We start from the raw sequence: 23959 nt of genomic DNA on the forward strand, positions 1-23959 counted from the left end.
AATCAGCATTAAATTCTCTTTAAAATTATATGTAAGTGTTTGCATTTTGTGAAATGTAACATCTTCTAATCTTCTATAAGTATACAAAGTTAGAATACATAACGATTTTTCAAAAGTGTCTATAATTTTGGACACCACTGTATATTATATATATATATATATATATATACACACAGCTACAAGAAATTAAACTTTTGATTTCAGCAGTCAGGATATAGATACACTAATTGGAAATTATTATACACATTTATGCCTTTAAATCAATTACTTACATAATCTAAAAACCATATTGAAAGAAATTTATATTTTGATTCTCTTAATATGTAATATAAAATCAAAAACAAAGAATACTAAAAATAATAAGCATTTTTCATAAAAGGGTTATCTATAAAAATGCAGTCATGTGATAAAATTCCTTATATTAAAAAGTATGTGATGATTCATCAGTCATTAATTGTTGCTTTACACTTATTTCTAAAAATTTACAAATTTTTTGATATCAGGCAATGCTTCAAAATTAGATTATTCTAACAGAAACATGATTTATAGCAATTATTATTTGCTGGATTAATTTTATTCATAAAACAATTTAATAATTACATATCTGATATCAAAGCAAAAGTCTCTAAATTAAATGTATAAGTCTCTGAGTCTAAGCAAGCTACAATGAAAATATTATTAATAATACTCCTCATCAAGAAAATTTGCAAAATGATAAACTTTTTAACAGAAAAATAAAGTTCAAGTAGAAATACTGTTATGTCACTTACTTGTCATAAAATAAATATTCACAATATTGAAAAAAGTTAAAGTTGTACTATTCATAAAATTCAGCAAAGTTAAATATAAAATTAAATAAAATATATTTAGTAGAAATTTTGAAACATTTTCAAATATTCCTCAGAGAAAAAGTCGAACAATGTCCAAACCCCCTTGTAATATTAGCATAAAACTGCATAATACACTATAGCATACATTTCAAGTAAATAAACAGGTACTCAGTTCAAAGCACTATGGAAAAATCAGCAATGCATAAATAAAGTAACAAGTCACTATTAACTGTATCCACTAGATAGATAATTAAATAACAAATCATCTAACCATAATTAGATGATTGACAAAGAACAGCAACTTAGCAGTATTATGGAATATTAATTACATTCCCCAAATCTGAACCAGCTATTTCTGCCCTGTTGCTTTTAATATAGATTAGTCCAAAATAATATAATAAATAAAATAATATAATAAATAAATAATGCAATAAATAATCTGATTACTAGTGACAATTTCTGATTTCATATGATTATTTTCTTGTTTCAAGAAAGTGAAGAAGCTTGTCTAATCAAATGATACACCAAGCAAAATAAACATAACAAGAATTCTAGAATTAATGAAGCCATTTTTTAAAATGTAATAACGCATTATAGGTCAATTAATTCTACTCATGAAAAAATAAAGATCTATAAAGCAAACAGGCAAAATGTTACATTAATAAGTTAAATATGAAAATATTAATTTGAGAATTGAGCAGTTAATAGGTAAATCAATTAATAAATAAGATATAATAGAAAGATTTAACAATGTGCACTTTACTGATTTATATAATGATCATATGTTTTGTATTAACATGCAACTTCAATTAGTATTATAATGCAACTTTAATTAGTATTATCATGTAACATTATATGTATAACTATTTAAACTGGAAAAATGGCATTTTTTTGGGGACTTGAAGTTAAAATAATTACATGATTTTAAAAAAATACCTGCGTTACAAACCTTTTTAGTACTCAAATAATTTTTGATACAACATGATTAAAAAAAAATAGATAATCAAAATTAGTAATCATACCACAGAAAAAAAAAACTGCATTTACTTTTGAATATTTTAAAATGAATATTTATCAGCTAATATATTAGTACTTTCTATGTTTGTATGCTTGTAAACCTGAGTTGTCAATAAAATATTTAAAAATTGCTCATTAAATGCATATATAACTTCATATTAGAATAGGTTTTGCTGGAAATAGGTTTGATTCCTGGAAAATAATTGGTTACATAAACCACGAAAATTTAGTAGCATGGTTAACTTCATACAGATAAACGCACTTAGCAGCAAAATTATTATCATGGTAAAAACAGAAAATAACAAAAAGAGAGCAAAATTTTAAGATTATATTTACCTAATGAGAAGTCTCAAAACCATATCAACTTATTGCCCAGTTATGTAGGGATAGAAAATTTATTCTTCATAAAATTGCGTCACATAGCACTTAACTGTAGCTAAAAAAGAAAATAAAGTAATGAAAGGAAGGAAAATAAGGATAACTCACAAAAATAAAAAGACATCAAAACAAATATAAAGTAATGAGGCTAAATAAATTTTTAAAGATTTAACTATACATGATTTATTTTAATCCATAATAATTCTTAAATATGCTTTATTACTTCATTCAAATTTTTAAAATCTGTCGCGCTCGCAAAACAGATTTGTTTTTGTTTACCTTCGAAAAATCGACCTAATGTCGTATTTGTATCGGGTTACTGATTACTGTAACGGTTACATAAATATATGACGGGAGTTAAATAATTATATAAGAAGAATTCGCTAAATTTTAGAATTTTCACTAGTTTTTTTCAAATTTTGAACAAAAAAATACCATTGAGAGGAAAAGTTAAGTTATTTTCAAAGGATTTACTTTTTTAAGCACTTTTAAAAGATAACTGGACTGGAACTATAGCCTAGAGCTATAGTTCCAGTGCGACAGTTACTTTCAGAGCCTGACAAAGGTAGGGGCATACGGGGCAGTTGCCCCAGTCCTCACATAAGAGGGAGGGGCATAGAACGTTTGTTTTACGTTCTATGGAATCGAATAGAACGTTTTTACGTTTCCTTCTTTAATGAACTTTTTTTAAACAAAATATCAGTCCAGTGTAAAATCCGTCAGTTTTATGTTATTATCTTCATTAATCTATAGTATGAACACAAAAGAAATATATTTCATAAATTCATGTCTTTCTAGGGTCGAATTCGCTAAATTTTGATTGGCCAAATTAGGATGAATTATATCCCCCAAATTGAAGTGAATATATTAACCCCCAAAATTGAAGTGAATATATTAACCAGAAACTGTCGCTCTAAATTTTTTGAAATAACAAATAATGATTGTTTATGGCACAAGTTAAGATATATAAACACATTATAAACTGATTAGTCAATGCAGAGAATTCTAAGAGAGTATTATTAAGAAATATTCCAAAGTAGAAAGAAATGAAATACATCATGAGCGAGGACTCATTACTACATGAAATAATTTTATATTCTATCAATGTGCTAATATAAAATCTGCACATTTTAAACAGAAAGAGGGTGGTTTTTAATCTGAAACTTAAATAATAACCGTCAACTCAAAATCGATATGCCACAAATCTGATGCCAAATTGCAATAAAATTGTCTGTAAAATTGGAAGTCCGATAAATAATGAATTGTAGAATTAGGTATTTGGAAAAGTATTTACTTTTAAAATTGAGCTGTATAGTGTAAATATAAAATAGTTAGTATACATGCCATACTGTTTGCGAAAATATTCTCCAAACTTTTAGTCAAATTAAAAACAATGCAAGAATATTAGTCATATTCTTTACGTTAAACACCAAACCGAGTAAAAAGGAATTTTAATGTTATTTGAATATTCAGGATATTATAAAAAATTACATAAAATGCAATAAGCGTTTAGTTCCTTAATTTTTGAAATCAGACATCTACTTCCATTCACAAACTTTCATTAAATAGACAGTTGAACGAAAACACTTTGGTTTTTGTGGAAGTTGATAATACAATGCTTTTTGCAGGCCTGCAGTATAAAAAGTAAAATAGTTTTCTGATATTCAATTATACACATACAAATTTTTACTATTCTATTTAAAAGATTTGTAGAGATGTATTTCTTTTAAAATTAAAAGGGCCTTATCACATATTTAAATAAAAAAAAGCATTTATTTTATTCAAATTTTAATATAAGCATTCATTATATCAAAGAAAAGTTAATATATTTGAAAGAAGTAGGTTGGTCTTAAGAGGTGCGTGGCCCAATTGTAAGATATTTCTTATAGTACCTCGTTTCCAGCGAATTTCAACCCAGAACGTCAAAAGAAATTTAATTAAAAACACTTAAACAGCGTATTCGTAAACAAAGAATTACATTTTTTTACTTTTTATTCATTAATTATCATTATATACATTATGGAATCTCAAAAAAAAATTTTTTTCCCCTCAAATTCACTATTAGATGGCATCATCTACATGTAATTAAAATTTAAGTAAATTTATAGATGAATTCATGCTATGTAGCATATGAAAAATTAAAATTGTGTATAGTCATGGAGAATATTAAGGTTTTCAGTTTCAAAATTTTACTATGACAAAAAGTGAGTGACAATTGAATTACAAAGAAAGATATTCCGTTAATTACACCCACTGAGTACATTAGATTCATTACAAAGTATATTAGAAAGAGAAATAAATTAGGTAAATCAAATGCATGATTTTTAAAAATAAATATTTCTATGATTTAAATCAAAATACTTACTATTATTCAAATTTTCTGTAGAAAAGAGTTAAATTGTAATATTTCAGACAGTCAAAATTTCTAACAAGGACAAAAAATAATGATCTTGGCGTTTATAAAAATTGCTTCGAAATTCAACTAGAATTTTCATTTATAACAGTCGAATGAAAGAAAAAAAAAATCTTATTTCTTATTCTAATATTTTATGAAACTTCCCTGCTTTTTTTTATTCATCTATTTTATCAGGAACATTCAGTGGTAATTTATATCAATATATATTTAACGATCTATTAAAATAAATAATGTCAGTAAGTAAATGCAAGAAAGAGAATGGGCGAATGTTGACTAATTCGAAGTTGTCACAAAAACTCGAATTATCCAAAAATTTGAATTACTAAAATCTTCAACTAAAAATGAAAAAGAAAGCATTAATTTTAAATTAAAATTAGCAAAGAGCGACTCATTCGTTGAATTTATCAGTTTTAATAAATTACATATAATGAATAAATGAACTATAAAAGCTTAAAAAATAACGAAATGATATTTAATTTTTTCACGATTTATTAATGATTTTATAAAAGAAATTACAATAAATTTTCTTTATTTTTTCAAAAGTTCAGAAATTTATAAAATCTGTATTGCTTTTTTTTAATTGGATACATTAAGAGCACGAAGAAATTAAGGACCTTAAAAAGTTATTTATGCACTATCGCAGTGGATATAAAGTATGGCTGTAACTAAGCAATGAAAATAATTGAGAATTTAAAAAAAAAGATTACAATTTGCAGGTTTGAGTTTAAATTAAATAAGATGCATTCGTTTTGCAGACGATATTTTAACATTGTATTAATAAGAAATTTAGAGAGCCAGAGAAAAATTTGAATTGCTGAAGAATTCGAATTAAAAATCTTCAAATTAGTCAAGTCATCCAGTTTGACTATAATATATTAGGGTCCATCTAGGTCAAACATTTTTTAAAGATGAATGTGGAAAAGTGAATTGTAATTGTAAAACTTTTACATGTCAGCAAAGCAGACATGCTAATATGCCAGAATGTAAAAAAAATTGTGGGTATACCGAAATAGTTTGCGAAATATTCACAAAAATTGTAAAAATACCACAGCTGTCATAAATTAAATTTATCTATATTTATAAATCTACTTTTCATGCAGCATGGGCTTTAATGGCCTTTATAATATCGCAGGTACTTAAATATTAAATTCATTTTCAGATCAGACAATTTTATTTTAATTTGAATTCTGCTTTCTTTAAAAAATTTTTTTTTCTACTCTTTCTTTCTATTAACAAGCTGAGATTTACTTAATTTATGGCCGCTGATATATTCGTTTTTTTGGGGGGGGGGGGGCGGAGTTTTCAGCAAACAAAATTAAGTATATCTCAAGAACTTTTGCGAATTTTAGAAATAAATTTAATACAAACACATAAAAAGATCTGCTGAATTGAATTATCAAAAATTCCCGATTTTTGTAATGGAAAAGTTCGGGATAGTAGTTAATTAACTCGGTTAATGGATTTATATAACAAACCTGTCCCTTTAAGTCATTTTCATCGACACACTTTTATGAATATGCGATAATAAATAACTAAATTACCAAAATGTTTCTTTTTTTTTATGACTGTATATTTTTTTGTTACTTTAGAATACGTGCGCGCTGCATAAATGCACATTAAATAATTGAAAGCTCAAAATATATCTTCACATTGTTCTAGTGTTAGGGCTAGTGACCGGGGGGGGGCAAGAGGTTTATAGTTATCCCAAGTTACAAGGGATCTTAAGGGGCTCTAAGGAGATAAAAGGTTACAGCACTTTTGTCTTTTTTTTATAGTCAAATATTATGAAGAAACGAACATATAATTCCTTTTCCTGGGCATCATTTATACCTGCTAAGGCACTAGTGATATTAAGGGAGAAAAAATTCATATCATAAACCATACGCCACTCACATTCTTCATACCATTAATGTGAAGTCGGGATGCTTCTGCATGAGTTTCGTGTTTTGTTCAGTACCGTTAAGAATAACGAGGCTTGTAACGAGTTGTTGTAAATTTAATTTTTCATTATATCTATGTTGGAGGTGATTTTGTGCGTCAAAGCATATTTTAAGCGTATTTTATTATATAATCATTCAAGAGTCACATAACACCTTCAAAGTCACTCAAAATTATAATACTCTTTCATGATCAAAGAGAAGTCGCGCATTAATTGAAATAAAAATAAGTATTTCAACGAAATGATATTGTTTTACACACTAAACTTTCAATTTGTGATAAAAGTAACTCAAAAGAGAATTTATCTACTGAGGGAATATTTAAGGGATGTATTTTTATGGAATGTTTACTTTCGTAAATTTTTTAAAGAATTAATATCAAATGTTTGCGATTTCTGAAATGAAAAGGTGTTAATTCTTTAAAATATAAATTCGAACAAAATATTTTTCAGATAAAAAAAAAGATAACGGAGGAATAAGCATAAAAATTATACAGCATTAATGAAAGTATCACAAAATGGCTTATATATTATCTATAGAAATGTCTATAAAGTATAATTTTGATCTTTACTATTGAAAATACTAGAGCTATGAAGTGTTTTCATTCATTCAGTTTTTCAAAGCTCTGTAAGGGACACAGGACCTTCTTTTGCTTTTTGCGAAGTTTATTTATGTTTTCCGTTAAGATTTCCGTCAGATAGGAGATATGTTTAACAGCAATTAAATAAAAAAAATATTTTTTCTCTATCTTAAATTTGCTATTTAAAAGTCGGTAAAAACTTGCAAGGAAAACGTAACTGAATACAGGTTGCGGCAGAAAAAAACCAGACAAACATTTTTAATATAACTTAATTAAAAAAAAATTAACAAAATTTAACAAATAATAATAAGAGTAGACTATTTCTAATAAATTAATTTATTTCAAAGTGGCCGCAATATGCAGGGATGCAGAGGCGCAAACACTCATTGAAATTTTCAGCAATGGGCTACAAGTCTTCTACCTTTAATGTATCCTATTTCTGCCGAAATCATTGCTTTAGAGAGTCCAAACTTTTATGTCAATTAGTGCAAACCCTAGACTTCAAAATGGACCATATACTGTAATCATTGGATTGAGATTCTGCGAGTACTGTGACCACTATCCAGATAATATCATGTCCGGAAAATGAGTCTTGTATCACTTTTCTGTCTTTTTAGCCCTGTGAGCTGGTGTAGTCTTGTTGAAGCTTCCAGTTTACATTGCCGAAGTGCATTTTAGCCCACGGAAATACAACAGCTTCTGGAATGTCCCACTGGTACACTTTTGGATTTATTTTAACGTCTTCATCCATAAAAACCATAGCTGTTTTGCCGCTTGCGCAAATCCCCCCCAAGACCATGACCGACTTTGGAATTTTGCGATTTTCAACAATTGCTGAAGTGCTAGCGTCTACACACCAGTTCCTAAAGTTCCAGCAATTATGAGCTTATTGGACGGTAAAGAGCTTCTCATTATTTAAAAGGAATCTCTCTCAACTCTGACTTACGACCCGCTTCAAAAGTTTTCGTCATCTTTGGAACCGCACGAGTTAGTTTTATTCAGTGAGAAGCTGGACTTTTTGCAACATGTGAGGCTTCAATCCAAACTCAGTTTTTGCCATTCGTTGCACTGATGAATCACTCATTCCCAGTTCACTAGCGATCTTTCTCATGGAAACCCTAGAATTTCATTGAACTCGCTCTTTGATAATCTTACAGCTATTGAAAGTGTTCACCATACGTTTTCATTCCTGGAATTCAGTTCCTGGACTTGAACCATAATTGCTAAGCTCATTGAAACGATAGATTGCATCAGACTCTGTTTGCCGAGGCACATTAAACAAATGAAAGACTTCATACTGTCTTTTCCTTGCTTAAACAACTCTAAAACAACAGATCTTTTGCTGATATTTTAAAAAAGCCAAAAAGCAATATGTAAACTAAAAGATACATTATAAATTATGTTATAGTTGAAATGATAGAAAAAAATAAATGAATTAACTTCTATTCTTATGTAATAACTTTGTCCGAAAAGCCACACGTATTGCAAGTAGCCTTTGAATTCATACAAGTATTTTAATAATATAAGCTGTAATAAGCTTTTTACAAACAGTCTTCAGTTTATAAAATTCTATAGTTTTTAATTCTATTGAAAATTTTCTCCAACCTACTACGTTTGGAATGATTAAGAAAGCAGTAAATAATAGAATAAAATAGGTTTAGGTGAAGCTATTTATCCTTCTTTATTTTTTGAAATTTTGAAACATTTAAAAGTGAACAATCTAAGGAAAGGATTTCTAGCCATGTTTTTACCGGTTTCAATGAGAAATAATTTATTTCAGTTGTTAAAGATGGAATATAATCCTATGAATCGCAGGTTTCATAGAATTTTGTTTTTCACACATGGACTATATTTTCTTGAATTTCTCCTAGTTATCGCAGATATTAAGCTAAGATATTACATATAGTAGTTTTATAACCTCAGTAATATGTTTTTGCTCTCCATTTTTTCATCATATCAGCATTTAAAAATTATTTAAATATTTGAACTGCACTATTTTTTTTTTTTACTTCTTTATTCAAAGAGATTTTTATACATTTTATAAGAGTAGTAATTTTGAAAAATAATACCTAAAAATTGAGTTTTCTTAAGCGTTTGGAATTTTCATTTAATAATAGAGGAGCCATCCTATCACAATAGCCGAAATATCGATCCTGTAAAGGAAAAAAGTAGTAGGCTTGAAGGAGAATAAATAAATAATCAAAGATTTTAACTGGTTTGTTAACTACACAAAAGGAATCCTTTTGAAATATTGAAAAGGAATTGCTTTTGCTCATGAGGGTAAAAAATCTTTTGTGGAAATTACGACGAGTCTTGCTTTTTTAGGCTTATTCTTTTGAAAAATTCGGTAATGTAACTACAAAGTCATATTTCTCTCTTGAGGTATTTAGATTCAGAATTGAAAAAAAAAAAAAGATTTCAGGATTTTAACAATAAATACCAAAACCTGCTACTAATCCTTAATTCTTTAGCATACTACTGATTTTCCCATTATTAAATTTCCTCATTATAGCGTTATTCAGTATTGAAAAAAAGATCTCGCGATAAGGTATATAGCGGTCATTTTTATTAAAAAAAGTAAAATATGAGTTACTTTTGTGGTGCAAAGAAATATATAATATTCATATAACAATTAAATGTTTCTCACGTAATTTATCTTAATCTTGTGAAAATATGGCATCTAGAAACAAAAATAGAACGGAAGCAAGGCCTTTAAAAAATGGAAAAGAATTTCCCTGCAAATCTCTATTTTGCTGATCTTTCAAGAGGCAGATATGTTAAGTGAATCAAAGCTAATGCCTGGTTTTCAAAACTTTACATTGTAGCAGGTAACAGTTGCATTTATTTGAAATATTCATATTTCAAGAGACAAAATATTCAAATTTTGAATGCAAGCACTGCTAATTATCTACACAAAACTAATATACGTTTTTATTATTGAGCGGCACATGCCTGTCATGAATGTAATGCATTTCTTGTTACCATTTGTCGATGTTATCAATAACAGTTGTGGACTTTGAAATTAGTCGTTGAATATGAGACACTATCTTATGACCTGGTTGTAAGGTCTCGGCTTGTGAGCCGTAGGGTTTCAGGTTCGAGACCCATTCCATCGAAGAACCGCCATGTAAGGGGGTCTGTTGCACGATAAATCCGTCAGGGCCAAACGTCCTCCCGTTGGTGTGGAGAGGGGGTGCCATCTCAGGTGTCGTCCTCGTCATCTGACCGCGGTTCAAAATTATGAGGTCCGTCCCAAAATAGCCCTAGTGTTGCTTTAAACGGGACGTTAATATAACTAAATTGCGACACTATCTTAATTGCATGTAATCACATCGGCATTCCAGTCGCTCAGCTAAAAAAACAAAGAATTGTTATCTTATCCACTACTCTTTGTGATTTCTTTTTGTTGGGTTTGTGGAATGGTGGTTGTATGATTCTCCATGTCCAGTGATTACAACTAATTGAAATGTTAATTATAAAGACGAATGATGCATGTGTTGGTGCTCTACAGCCCAGATTGTTTGACTGTAGTTTGTTTGATTGTTGACCAGCATTGGACAATCTTCACACATATATATTCTGGAGGAAAATGCGGCGAGTTTGCTGAATTTTAATTAAAAATTAAGCAAAATTTTGGCTGTTTTGTGGGCTGATTTCCGAAAATATTATAACACAAAAATAATTTTTACATCAATTTAAAATTCAGAAAATTCTTTTCAATGTAAACAATTTTTCCTCGTATAGTTTTTCTACTTTCAGTGATTTTGTGAAAAATATAATAAGCATATTGTACAACACTATATTTCATTGTTGAAGTGGAATTCAAATCTTTTTCAATAACTGCTACTACTATTTCATTCCGACTTTTTTTTTCTATTGCTGATGATCAAGATATAAAGATTATGTTTATTTGAGTAGGTTTAGTCATAAAATACACTTTTAATGAGATCAAACAATAGTTGATTTTTTTAAAACCTGTTCATTTTTAAATGCTGCTGCTCTTTTTTGTGATATAATTGAATATATAGAGATATAGAAAATTAGGGATATACATAACAGACATAAATAATGAACAAAATAGTGTAAAGCTTCTAAAATAGCATGAGATTTATGTTTATCACAATTTAAAAATATTTTTCCGAGGCAGCCATTAAGACATAGTTATACAAAATTTTTAATTGAAATTTTTAGCAAATATTAATCTCGGAGAATTAAATGGTCGCCAAAGGTGATTACATATTACTATAAACCATGAAATAGATTATATTTACTGCAACCTGCATTTCCAACTAGTTTTCGGATCCGAACCAATATCTCAGTCAAATTACTTTTAAAAAATATTTTTCGAGTCACTATACGCCAAACAAAATATTTTAAGAAAAATCTGCAATTTCAATCTCAAAGTCAGCTGCACTTGTTAAGAAATATTTATTTACAGAAAGATTCAAGACTCATAAATTTAATGTTGGAAAACAACTATTTTTTTAAACCACACATTTCATTGGATTTCGGAACAAAATCAAACAAATACTATGTGACATTTCCATCGTAAAAGCCAAGTAACAAAAGTCAGTGTATGAAAATCGCAGATGTATAATTTATAGTTTTAACATCATTAGTTTCTCTTTATGGTAATCGATGCTTTCTTAGACTTAAGAAGATCCAAAAAAATGTTTCATGATAACTAACTATTATTTGAGAATTAAATTTGATAATTCTATGGCATATGAACAAAAATATATTCACGAAAGAGGTTTTTACGTAACTTTCTCAAAGAAATAAATATACAGAAACGAAAGAGGCAATCTAAATTGCTTCTCTCTGTCAATTCAGTCTATGAATGATATCCTTGATGTCAACGGTTCAACATCAGCTGCAAACGGAAGCATAAATAATGCAATAGGTAAAGAAAACAGCATCCGAAAGAACGTTGTAGGTTAGAATATTTAGACCTTTCACGTAGATTGATCTTTCAATGAACAATGAACACCATTTTTATTTGGTCATCCTCATTCTCCATTGATGTTGCTGAATCAATGACTTTTATCGAATAGGATTTACGTTAAACGATCCCGAAAGTCTCGCAGGAATTGAATGTCCCTTTATTCAAGGGCTTCTGCCTTTTAGCAAAAACAGCAAGGAAGCCTGATGAATAAATGCCATTTGCTTCAATCGATCAAAGTGAAGTAAGGCTTTGCCCTCTTTCTTGGATGTATACACTTCAGTTACTTTCAGAATTGTGATAGCTGATGGAAAGTTGATAGCTCTTTCTTGAAGCAATGGATGTTTCGCATTGTTTGCCTGGGTAACTACTTTACAGGCCAATATTTCAGATTAGGAGCATGAAAGAAATGTATTATAAAATAGTTTTTCCCTCAATGAATTCAGTTTGAAAAAAATGGTTATTTGTAATTGAAAAATAGTTTGATTTTTGATATAGAAATATGTCATGTACAAAAATTAATAGAAAGACCTTTTAACCTTTTATACATTTTAAATTGTGTGAAGCATAAATTTTTTTTAAAAAATTGTGAAACGATAAAAAATTCTAGAAATCGATAGACATAGTTTAAAAAGCCCACGTTACTAATAATGCATAAGATGCAATAATATAAATAAAAGTGCATTTTCTGCAATTAATTAAATTTTTATGTTTTGAATGAGAACGTGAGCGTCCTCGCGTTTTTGTTAAAGGAGAAATTTCTCTTATTGTTATCTCCAATTTTAAAAGAAAAGAAAAATAGAATTGTCTATGTTTCAAAAAGAGAAACCGCCTTCTTTTGTAGAAAAGAAAATTTCTTTATTTTGGTGAAAAATATTTTTATAAGAAATTTGAGCTTTCAATTTCAATGGTGATGGGTCACTGCTGGAATGGTAATTCTATAGTAATTGTGCCTTCCAATTATTATCTTCCAATCTAATTTGATATTCTCAGGCACAAAAGAAAATAGTGCGCATTGAATAGGAAATTTTCATTCATAGATATGATTCTAATAAGACTGAAGTTGATCAAATGTGAATGTTGAAAAATTGCGGAGCATTTAAGACATCACATAGCTTTTCAATCAGAAATTAAAGTGGAGTTTATTTGTATATGCATTAAATATGATTGTTGTTACTAGATATCTATTATATACAGCAACTCACAGAAAAAGTAACCATTTCACGCAACTTGAATTTCGTACGGAAATTACAATCGCCTTTATATGAATTAGAAAAATAAATGGTAGACAACAACTGGGTTCAAAAGTTAATGGTTGTGTATCTAAGATGCTTTAAATTTCATAATAAAAATATGATGAAATTTATTTGCAAATACTTTAAATATGATTGTTGTCGCCGGATTGCTATGAAATATAGCAACTCACTGAAAAGTACAGATGGTACACAAAATTTCACTGAAAATGTACACATAAATATCGAAATCGTTCTAATACATTCTTAGAATGATTTCTTGATAATGAAATTAAATAAGCAAATGCTTCTGAATAAAAATTTCTGGCAACAGCTTTTTATTTGAAATGATAAATATCGTCTGCTACTTTTAAATTTATTCTTCATTCAAAATCTCGAATTTATAAAAGCTGTGGATTGAAATGTATATTTTTGTGCTTTCCAAAGAGAGATACTCATACCGTAACTCAAAACTTCATAAAACGCATCTTATTAAAATTTATAAGTGCAAAATAAGCAACATTATTAATTAGAAAGGAAAAGAATCCTCAATCATTATTTCTAAATGGAAATAAAACTCCAAGTCAAATATTCGAAAAAGGTACAAACTCTGCCAAATATTTCTAAAGAGAAGTCGTTGACAACAAAACAAAATCCGCCGACTCAAAAATCAATTACTAAGTCTTTAAATACATTTATAGCAACAATATATAGAAAATGACGCAAGATTTAGAACATAAAAAATATATATATAATATTCAGATTTTACCAAGGCATATGGCTTAAATGCAAAATAGTTTGTAGAACCCCGTATGAAAATTAGCTAGGTAATAGATGGAAATATATTATTACCCTTGATGAAGGGGGGATTTATCTAAATGGACGCAACAAGCGTGGGTCTATTTAGTATAGAAAACGATGAGAAAAAAAAAATGTACAAACCTGATTCCGTGAATATAAAGAAAGTTTCAGTAAAAGGTTTGTTTATACAGGATTCTCCTATAGAGGAAAATAAAAAATATGAAGAAAAGTAAAAGTGTTAAAATCAACTCCTTGTACTATCAAGAGAAAATTTTCCATTCATTTTAAATTTTAAGAAAATTAGAAAAAAAGGTCTTCTATCATTGAAATAACGATGCAAACTTATAGTCCAGAAAAAAAGGCTATGCGATGGAGCATTGAAAAATAGTCTTTACATTATAAAAATTAAATAACCCTCGAAATCTTTCTAAAATGTATAAACACCTTCTATAACCATTTACTCAAATAGAATCTCATATAGAATTCACAATTGCCCTTTTATGAATTTGGGAAAAATGGTTAAATAACAACTTGATCGAAAAACGTTAAGGTTGTGTGTTGAAGCGGAAATATGCTGGTCCTACATTAAAATATCAACTGAAAGTAAACTGAGAAATTCAAATATTGACAAATTCGCAGAATTTTTTTTTAAAAAAATCAATTTTTAATTATAAGAATTTATGAAAGAACTGAGCTTATATACTTACATAAAAGAGAAAAACTGCGGAACTGTAATAACTTTAAAAAGTGTCAAATCAAGAGAAATTTACATTTTTATTTCAAAAGTAAGACTTAGCAATCAAAGCCATAAGAATAAAAAAGTTCCATGACGAAATATGAGCAGATTTAATTATAAACAGAAAACTTTCACCAACCCAAATAATAAAAAATCATTGCAAGCTTTTGGAAATCAATAAGTAGTGTAGAACGACATAACAAATGACGGATTTCAAGAAATTTGCAATAAATTTTCCTGGTCAAATTTCAGAAATTTTCTGTTTATATTGAAATCTATCCATATTGCGCCAAATATTTTTTTTAGCATTCTTAATATTTTTGATTTTCTCAGAGCTTTAAGAATATTTGTAAAACTGTTTGATGATATGTACTGTTTGTTTTAGGATCCTGAGACTAGCACTTTTCGATGATTGTACTTCGGTAAAGGGTATTATGCAGAAATATGAGCGGTTTATTACGCTTCCTAATCCCGTGAATAATCTCAGTTCACCCTATTGCTAAATGTGAACATCTTTCATATTTCCTTTTACCCCTCTTTATTTGCGAAATATACTCCTCCCTACGCATGCGCAAAAGCGCGGAAAGTTTTCCAATCCGAGAATGAATAGTAAACAGATTTGAGTATTAGTAAAAAATTTCAGAATTTGAAAAAAAAAATACTGACATTTGGAAAGCGATTAGAATCAGTTTCTTTGGAAAAAACAGTTAGACAAATGATCCATACAATATATCAACCAATATTGAAGCCATTTCATATTAAATCATAATAAAATCACGGTAAATGTGTGAATATGCCATCTAATACCGAAAGGCACTTTGTCATGTCATTTTGAAATTTCTTCATCCATAATAGCAATGAGTTTCAAAATCAAATTAGTGAGAAATACTTGACATGTGTCAAGTGAATATGAGTTAGTTGCTGGAGTAAGCTTTGTTTGATTGATATATTTATTTTCGGGAAAAAAATTAGCTCTCCCTATTTTCTATAGTTAAATCCTTTTTATAGAAAGGCAAACATTTTCGAAAAATGTATAGTTGATCTATTTATACTTAGTTTGAGATTAAAACTCGTTTTATTTAATTTTTATATTCCAGTGTTCTAGACAGAATGATATATTTTTAAAAAAAATTCAAGGTGTGATCTATATAAACATTTATGAGAATAAAGTTTATTTTGTTTAATTTTTATGGTCCAGTGCTCTTTGTAGACATTACGACAATTTATGGAAAAAAAAAATTCGAAAATTAAGAGTCACATCTAAAATGTTGAATTTCATTCTATGATATCCAGGCAGATACATTATTTTTTCTAGCAGGAAATGACAGTTTTTTTCTACGAAAAAATAAATGTATCACTACTCTTCCAAAAAAAATTGTTTACGAAGTTTACCCCTTTTTGACATTAAACTTAAATGATAAAAAAAACCAAATCTGATTATTATAATTATCCTTCAAATTGGATTTGAAATTACTACGAAATGTGTCTAAGAAATAAAGAAATAAATAGAAAAACGACTCTTAAACTTGTTTTTAGTGCATTTCTGGTAAAATTCCATAACATTTTATACATCAGAGTTTGTCATAAGAACGTACAATTTCTTCACAAACAGTGTAGTCTAACTTCTATAATTTATAATTTCGATTAGTGGAAGCGTTAAAGGTGGGCTCATAGTATTTTTACAACTATTTATCGTTAACCGTTTAAAATCCAGTACTTAAATTCAAACAGTTTAGATTCTATTTAATTTTTTTTTACATATTTTAAAGTAAGTCAACTAGCTTTAAGAGAAACAGTTTATACTAATGTAATGAGGTATTTTTTTAAATTAGATTTTCCATTAAGTTGGAGGACTGTGCTTTCTTTTTCTTAGTAACATATAATAAAAATTAAAATCTGTACAAATTATTCGGGTTCTGTCATCCTATTAAGAAAGTGCTCGAAGAAAAGTTTAAAATGTTTTCACTGTATCTATAATGATGTTTAACTAGTCAACTTATATAACTTGGAGAGCATTCCGAGATACAAAATAACTAACTCTCTAAGAAGAAAACTTTTTTCGAAAATTTATATTAAGGAATTTAATTATGTTGAATAATTTGAAAGCAGGAATTTGTAAGCGCTTGGTCTTAATTGATTTCTTTGTTATTTCAATAAATTCCTTCCCAAATTTAATTGCTTAGCGAAAAAAAAAAGCAATTAATTATCTAGCATACAGTTCAGGCCATTAAAGGGGTGTCTGGAGAGGAAAAAGAAGTAAATAAGCAAGGGAGAGAAACAAATTTGTTTACCTTTCATGTGTACACTTAATTAACTTGTGTGAAGCGATGAAACCCAGTCAATTATCGGCACTTCAGTACCAGAAGAGGACTCTGGTGACAGCAATAAAGATCTTCCGTAAAAGCAAATTTAACGATGAAAATAATGGCGAAAAGAAGTATCTATTTCTAATTGAAGATAATTATATTTAGAGCAATTTGCTTGTAAATTAAAACTGCTTAGCATTTTAATAATGTTTATGCTAAATTTTAAAAAAATAATGAAAGTTCAAGTTTAACTTAATAAATAAGTTCTCCAAAAGATAATGACAGGCTATTTCATGCAATGTCTTAACCACATACCAAATATAAATACGCATGTGATCTAGATCTAATCGCACTTCATTTAATTGATTTGCACTTCTTTATTGTACCATTTTTCTTCAACAAGAAGTGCAATAAATGAGTATGCAAAAACATAATGAAACCAGTACACGTGATATGGCATACAAATGATAAACGTAAACGCCCATGTTATCTATCATCCAACTTATTTATAGTTGTGCTGGCAGTCTTTTATTTCTTGTAGGCCATGTGATGGATTCCAAAATGAAACTGGCGTAGCAAATTTGACGTGTATTAAATGAGCATGCATTGATCTCACAACGCAAGTGGCATCGCCTGGTCATATGATGTCTTGCATAAAAGCCTGGTCATATGATGTCTTGCACAAAACTTGTTTACTCAATCTCGCGTCTATTGCTGAAATTATAATAATAAAAAGTACAAATTAAGTTTCAATGGTAGCTTTGATTAAATTTAACTTTATATAAAAACTCAAGACTTACTCCGGATAGATAAAAGTGGAAGCTTTGATAAAGCCCTTGAGAGAAAACGAAGCAACCTTTTAATAAATATTGACACCGTATTTCAGTAAAAACTTGCATTTCTTAAAATTTATCCGGTGGTTTTAAAGAAAAATAACCGTCTTTTGTAGTGTTAAAAAAATGTCTTTTGTAGTGTTAAAAAAAAAACTTACATTTTTCCAGAAATGTGAAAGTAAGCGATTATGGTTTGCAATCCGACAAAAGAAAGAATAAGGGAGAGATTTCGAAAATAATGGATAAGAAGATAAAAAATAAGGAGGAGAAATATACTACAGAACAAAACTAAACACTTTCATTCAGGAATCTTTGGGTAAAAAAATGGAAACCATAAAAGTTTTCAGAAATAGAGGAGAAAGGGATTAGGATTTATACTCTCCTTTCTCACTTCGCCAAAAGAAATGCAGGACAGATTTCTAAAATGCTGAATAAGTAGAAGGTATAAAGTTACGGAAAGAAATATTCTATGGATCTGAACTAATCAATTTCATTTTAGAAGTGAAAATGAGAACCTGATTACAAATATAATTAAACATTATGTAACAAAATAGAAATTTCCTTCTTTTAGCATTAAATAGTCAATGCATGGTTTCTGTTCAAGTTGTATTTTTTGCATAGACAACATTTTACAAAAGTATTGTTTTCCTGAAATTATCATTAATAAATAAATCTGAGTAAAAAAAAGTTTTTAAAACTTATTTTTAAGTGTTACTTATGGCTAAATCTATGTTTTCTGTGCCTAAGTGGAACACCACATGGTGTTCCACTAAGTGGAACATGTCCTTATTTCGTTTAGATTTATCAGATTAGTGTTCTGTTTCGAAATTACGAGGATGGGGAGGAAGAAATTGCCTAATTTTAACCTGTAATCAAATAAGAAAAACCCTGACGATTCACTTTTAAGGCTTCCAAAAGCCAGAAGTTTTAATATTACATTATTAGATTTTATTTTCACCACACCTCATACACTACAGTGTGTACTCGAACCGACTACGGGTTAAAGACCCTTCCATTTGGCCATAGCAGCCTGTCGCCATTTTCCAGTAATTAGATTAATGTTCCATTTTGTAGCTGCTATACTAAGGTTATTTGGAGGAAAAATCTCTTAATTTAAAGCGGTAGTAAGATGACAAGATTGCTCGTAATTTTCAGGGAGAGAATGCTAAAATACAAAATTTTCTTTTATAGAATATATTTGAAATTATTGCATTTTACAAAGAACTGTTTCATTATTTTGAACCATTTCATAACCAAATTTTTTTAGATAAAAGGGTAGACAAAATATCAAATAAAGTAAATGATTTTAAAAAGGAAATAAGAAATAAACTTTCTGTTCTTTTCGAATAATTCGAAATTTTTTTTGCCTATTTCGACAGCCTGAGGGATTAATATAATGATCTTTCCTCTATTAACAATCATTGTAACCTTCGCACATAGAATAAATCTCTGAGATAAAAGAGTAAACCTATCTGCTGGTGATTAAAGGGGACAAAGATTAAAGGGCATGATAATTCCTAATATAATATTATTGATATCATAGTTTATCAATTATTTAAGCGAAAAAAGTACGTGGAAATATTTGCAGATGTAACTCCTTATTCTTAACCGCGATTTGAGAAGGAAGATTCTTCCAATTTTCACTCCACACCAATGGGTTTAGTTTAGTTTACTTATATAAACTTCCCGTTGTAAAGCAATACTAGGGCTATTTCGGGACGGACCTCGTAATTTTGAACCGTGGTCAGATGACGAGGACGACACCTGAGATGGCACCCCCCTCTCCACACCACATCATCGGGAGGACGTTTGGCATGACGGATTTAACGTGCAACAGACTCCCTTACACGACGGTTCTTCGGTGGAATCGGGTCTCGAACATGAAACCCTACGGCTCACAAGCCGAGATTTTACCACCAGACCACCGCGGCCTCCACACCAATGGGAGGACGCTTGGCTTCCAGCGGATTTAACGTTCATCAACCTTGAATAAACGGTAGATCATTCATGGAATCAGATCTCGAATTTTCGACTTTCTAGTTATGGAAAATCTATTGAGAGGTCAAGAAGCCAAATGGTAATAACACACCTGAAATATGAATAGCCATCAAGACTTCCAAACTCAGGAGAATATTTGAAGCGCTTGCGTGACTCGATTTTAACTTGTTTTATTTAGAAAACCTTGAAAATAGATAATAATTAAGTTCAACGCATCGATTATAATTTCGTGTAAAAATCTTGCATAACATTTATTTAATAAATATCTGACTAAATAAAAAAAATAACTATCAGTATTCTTTGGCGAATATTCATTTTATATGTACCTCATATATATTTGTAAGAAGGATTGTGATTTGATGATTGCTATCAAAAATCATAGTTAAAAGTTGGAAAATTGCAAATATTGAATGTTCGGAGTAACATATATGTAATTAAATTTTGCGATTTCAGAAAGGATGAGACTACATAAAAATGAAAAAGGAATGCAATAAATAATATTTATTTCATAAAAACTTTTATAATCAAAAACACAATTTGTGTTTTCGAATATGTAGTTTCAATAATGAAATAATTGTCAAAGTTAGTCAAATCTTTCTAATATACCAATTTCAGCGGGAAACTGAAATACCTTATTTGAGTTCTTTCAAAAAGGAAATACTTCTTATTTCCTTTTAGAAAGGAAATAAGAAGAAGAAAAAAAGGCTTAGTCCAACAATTTATTTTAATAGTTTTCATCTTAATGTACTAATTAATATACTCTCTGGTAATAAAAAGCGCACATACATGGAATGCAAAAAATAAAATTAATTTTAATAAATACTTTTTTTAAATAATACACAACTTGTGTTTTTGAGTATGTAGTTTCAAATGTGAAATAAATGTCAAACTTAGTCAAATCTTTCTAATATACCAATTTCAGGGGAAAAGTGAAAAGCCTTCCCTTTTAGAAAGGAAAAAGGCTCTTTCCAATCATTTATATTAATAGTTTTCAACTTAATGTGCTAATTAACGTGCTCTTTAGTATCACATCATTTTATCATTTCCTTCTTTCCCCTTTCATTTCAGAATTGCCGCAATTCAGAAAATCACAGCAGTTTTACCGCAGAAGAGCCATCTTTTGAATAAATTGAGAATGAATTGCGATGGGGGAGTTTTTTAAAAGTCTATCGCAACATAATGCAATTTCACTTTTCGATTGAAAACAATCAGTCAGAAATCAGAGTTATTTAGAACAACAAAGAAGGGGAATTTTCTATCCACGCAATATATACATGCGAAAATATTTGAAGGAAATTTGCTTAGATTTCACAAATGAAAAAAAAAATTTTAATAAACCTTTTTTTTTCTTTTCTTTTCTTTTTTGATTTATAGGATTTGTTAAATATTACTCGAAAGTATAAGCGGTAAATGCACGAAACTAAGCTCATTATTTTATTAAAATGTAAATTCTTTGACGATTCATTCTGTTATTTTATTTTAAAGATAAAGCAGGCTTTGTTCTTATGTAACTAACCTTTAACCTTTATAGGATAGAGAGCTTTCACAAAAATGCAAGACATTTCTCTTACTCTGTTTTCTTTGCTGTAAATTTTAAATTTGGAATCGAAGTATTTTCTGGCTCTGTGGTTGAAAATATTTCTTCAGAAGATATTTTGAAATTATTTATTTGTCAATTCCAAGCGTTCGCGCAAATTTTACTTCTCACTATTGCGACTTTTTGTTGTTAGAGCGTGCATCTATTTTGAATTAGTTTTTTGATTTGTGAGAATTATTTGATTTTTTGAGGAATTTTCATAACTTTGCATTGATCAAACAGAATTTAGCACTTATTAGACACATTTGAAAAAAAATATTTTGTCTCCTTTTCTACATAGATTCATTTTTATATTTTTATCAAACAATAAACAGGGCTTTGGGGAATAACTTTTAATGTTTGATTCAATGCTTTTATTTTTAGAACATAGCAGGATTTGCAGTTAATTGAGAATTCTTAATCTTTAGATATTTCAAAACTTTAGGATTTTTTTCATTTATAATTGTTTTTAGATAATGAATAAGCCAATCACTATGTTAGATTTAAAATCTTGGTGCATAAAAATGATTGCATCCTTTTAAAATAATATTAAAATATTTGTTAGATGTGTCTAAATAGCGAAAGCTATTCAGTAATGTATGGAATTATTGTTTTTACTTTATTAGCATATCGAGTTTAGCGCTTTAAAATAGGATTTGAGAGAGGTTTCAATTCATTATTTTATTATTACAAAGAAAATTGCTTTATTTGTAGTGTTAAATTTATGATAAGTACGATCCATCAAATAGAACTTGTAAAAAATGTGGTTTTAAAAATAATAATTTTATGACTCACAGCAACAGATGAAGAATTAGAACAATATTTGGCGAGAATCCTTGCCAACTTCTGTCGTAATTTGCTAGATGTTATCCAACCATGCATTTTAAAAGCAAGGAAAATGAATACTGTATGAATTGAAAGACTAAGACATGGAACTTTGAACATCCATATGTGAACTGTTGCTTCGGGAGAAAAAAAAATCTGCAATGAATTCCAGTGTGAAATTATTTACTAAGAAAACCCTAAATGTTTGATGATATGAATGGTTACAGAAGAACCAAGTATTTCAGTGCCGAACCAGAATATTCAAAACAATGAAGTCATAATTTGGTAGAACCAAAACGACACAATCTATTATGAATCATTGTTGCCATGTCAGATAATAAAAGATAAATTTGATTAGCAACAGTCAATCAATATGAACGAAGCGTTGAAACAGAAACGTTAGGAATACACTGAATGATGCGACAATGTTGTTTTATAATGTAATAGTGTCTAGCCACATGTTTCAAGATTAACCCCTTAAGCTGGTTTGCCAATGTCTATCTCTGGCAATATATCGATGCCGTGCGTATATCGATAAATTTAATCTTTTATACTTTTAAACAGCAATCAAGCCATTTATAATGAAAAACGTAAAATACATAAATATCTCAAGTATTCTCATTTGAATCAAAACGACAAAACATTTCTGAAACATAAGGTGTCATCTAAATAGATAACAGAAAAAATAAGCGTATTTAGGGCTTAACCAAGGAAACTATAGAATCTTTTCATTAGAATGTGTTGACCCCTCTGCCCGTTCTTTTCACCAGATACAACTCCTTCAGATTACTATTTATTCGGTCCATGCAGATCTCGCTTTCTGAAGAACGCTTTAGCTCGTATGTGGAAATGCAAATGGGCTTAATGACCGAATTGCTTCAAAACATCATTATTTCTTTTATAGCGGAATTCGTATTTCGTAGATAAGTTTTATGATTTATGAAAAATACTTCACACAAATATTTTATATATTTTTTGCTTTAGTATCATACATGTAACCACACTACCAAATCACAAAATGTTACTAGAGCAGCAATAAACATCCGATGCTTTATTAAAAAAATATTTCACTTAAGGATTTCACAGAAATATTTTACATTTAAGCCATAAATATTGTAAGAATTTGTGGTTGCGTGATGGAAAGTCTTGGTTTTACTGTAGGAAGTTCACGAGGTGAGATCTCAATTTGATCGAAATATTCATCGATACTGTAAAAAGTAGTAAAATGAGCTCTAGAGCGTCAATCGTACAGATATGCGCTTGCAATGATAGTGACTTGCGGTAGTCATAAGCCAGTTCGTCACGTCACATCACTATGTAAACATCAGGAATTGCTGTAATGGAGTTATCATGATCACGAGTGTAATGTAATCTACGAATATCTTAATCGCTTTGTCTTTTTGAGTAAATTCTCTGTGCTAACTTCTTTTTTAAGCTAGCACAGATAAGTCGTTACAATAATCTGAGAAGTATCATGTATTCTCATGTAAATATATTATAGAAGCTTGGTTTAGTTAACTTTCTGTGCTTTGATATTTCTATTGAAGCTACA

General features: G+C 29.0%; 1 protein-coding gene across 4 annotated transcripts in view; it reads right to left on the minus strand.

Moving 5' to 3' along the window:
* Positions 1-23959, minus strand: part of LOC129960109 (protein NCBP2AS2 homolog) — a 100784-nt gene that overhangs the window by 19017 nt on the left and 57808 nt on the right. Inside the window, exons 1-2 of one of the 4 annotated variants that reach the window (XM_056073239.1) lie at positions 2505-2612; positions 2184-2283 (exon numbers count right to left, since the gene is read on the minus strand). In XM_056073239.1, the coding sequence (XP_055929214.1) occupies positions 2184-2206 (23 nt within the window). In that variant the 5' untranslated portion in view covers positions 2207-2283; positions 2505-2612. Of the gene's footprint in view, positions 1-2183; positions 2284-2403; positions 2426-2448; positions 2613-23959 lie in introns of those variants that run through there. The other 3 variants (XM_056073240.1, XM_056073242.1, XM_056073241.1) reach the window with 3 other exon arrangements.

This window comes from Argiope bruennichi, chromosome X2 (genome assembly GCF_947563725.1).
Source record: "Argiope bruennichi chromosome X2, qqArgBrue1.1, whole genome shotgun sequence".
Lineage (NCBI taxonomy): Eukaryota > Metazoa > Arthropoda > Arachnida > Araneae > Araneidae > Argiope > Argiope bruennichi.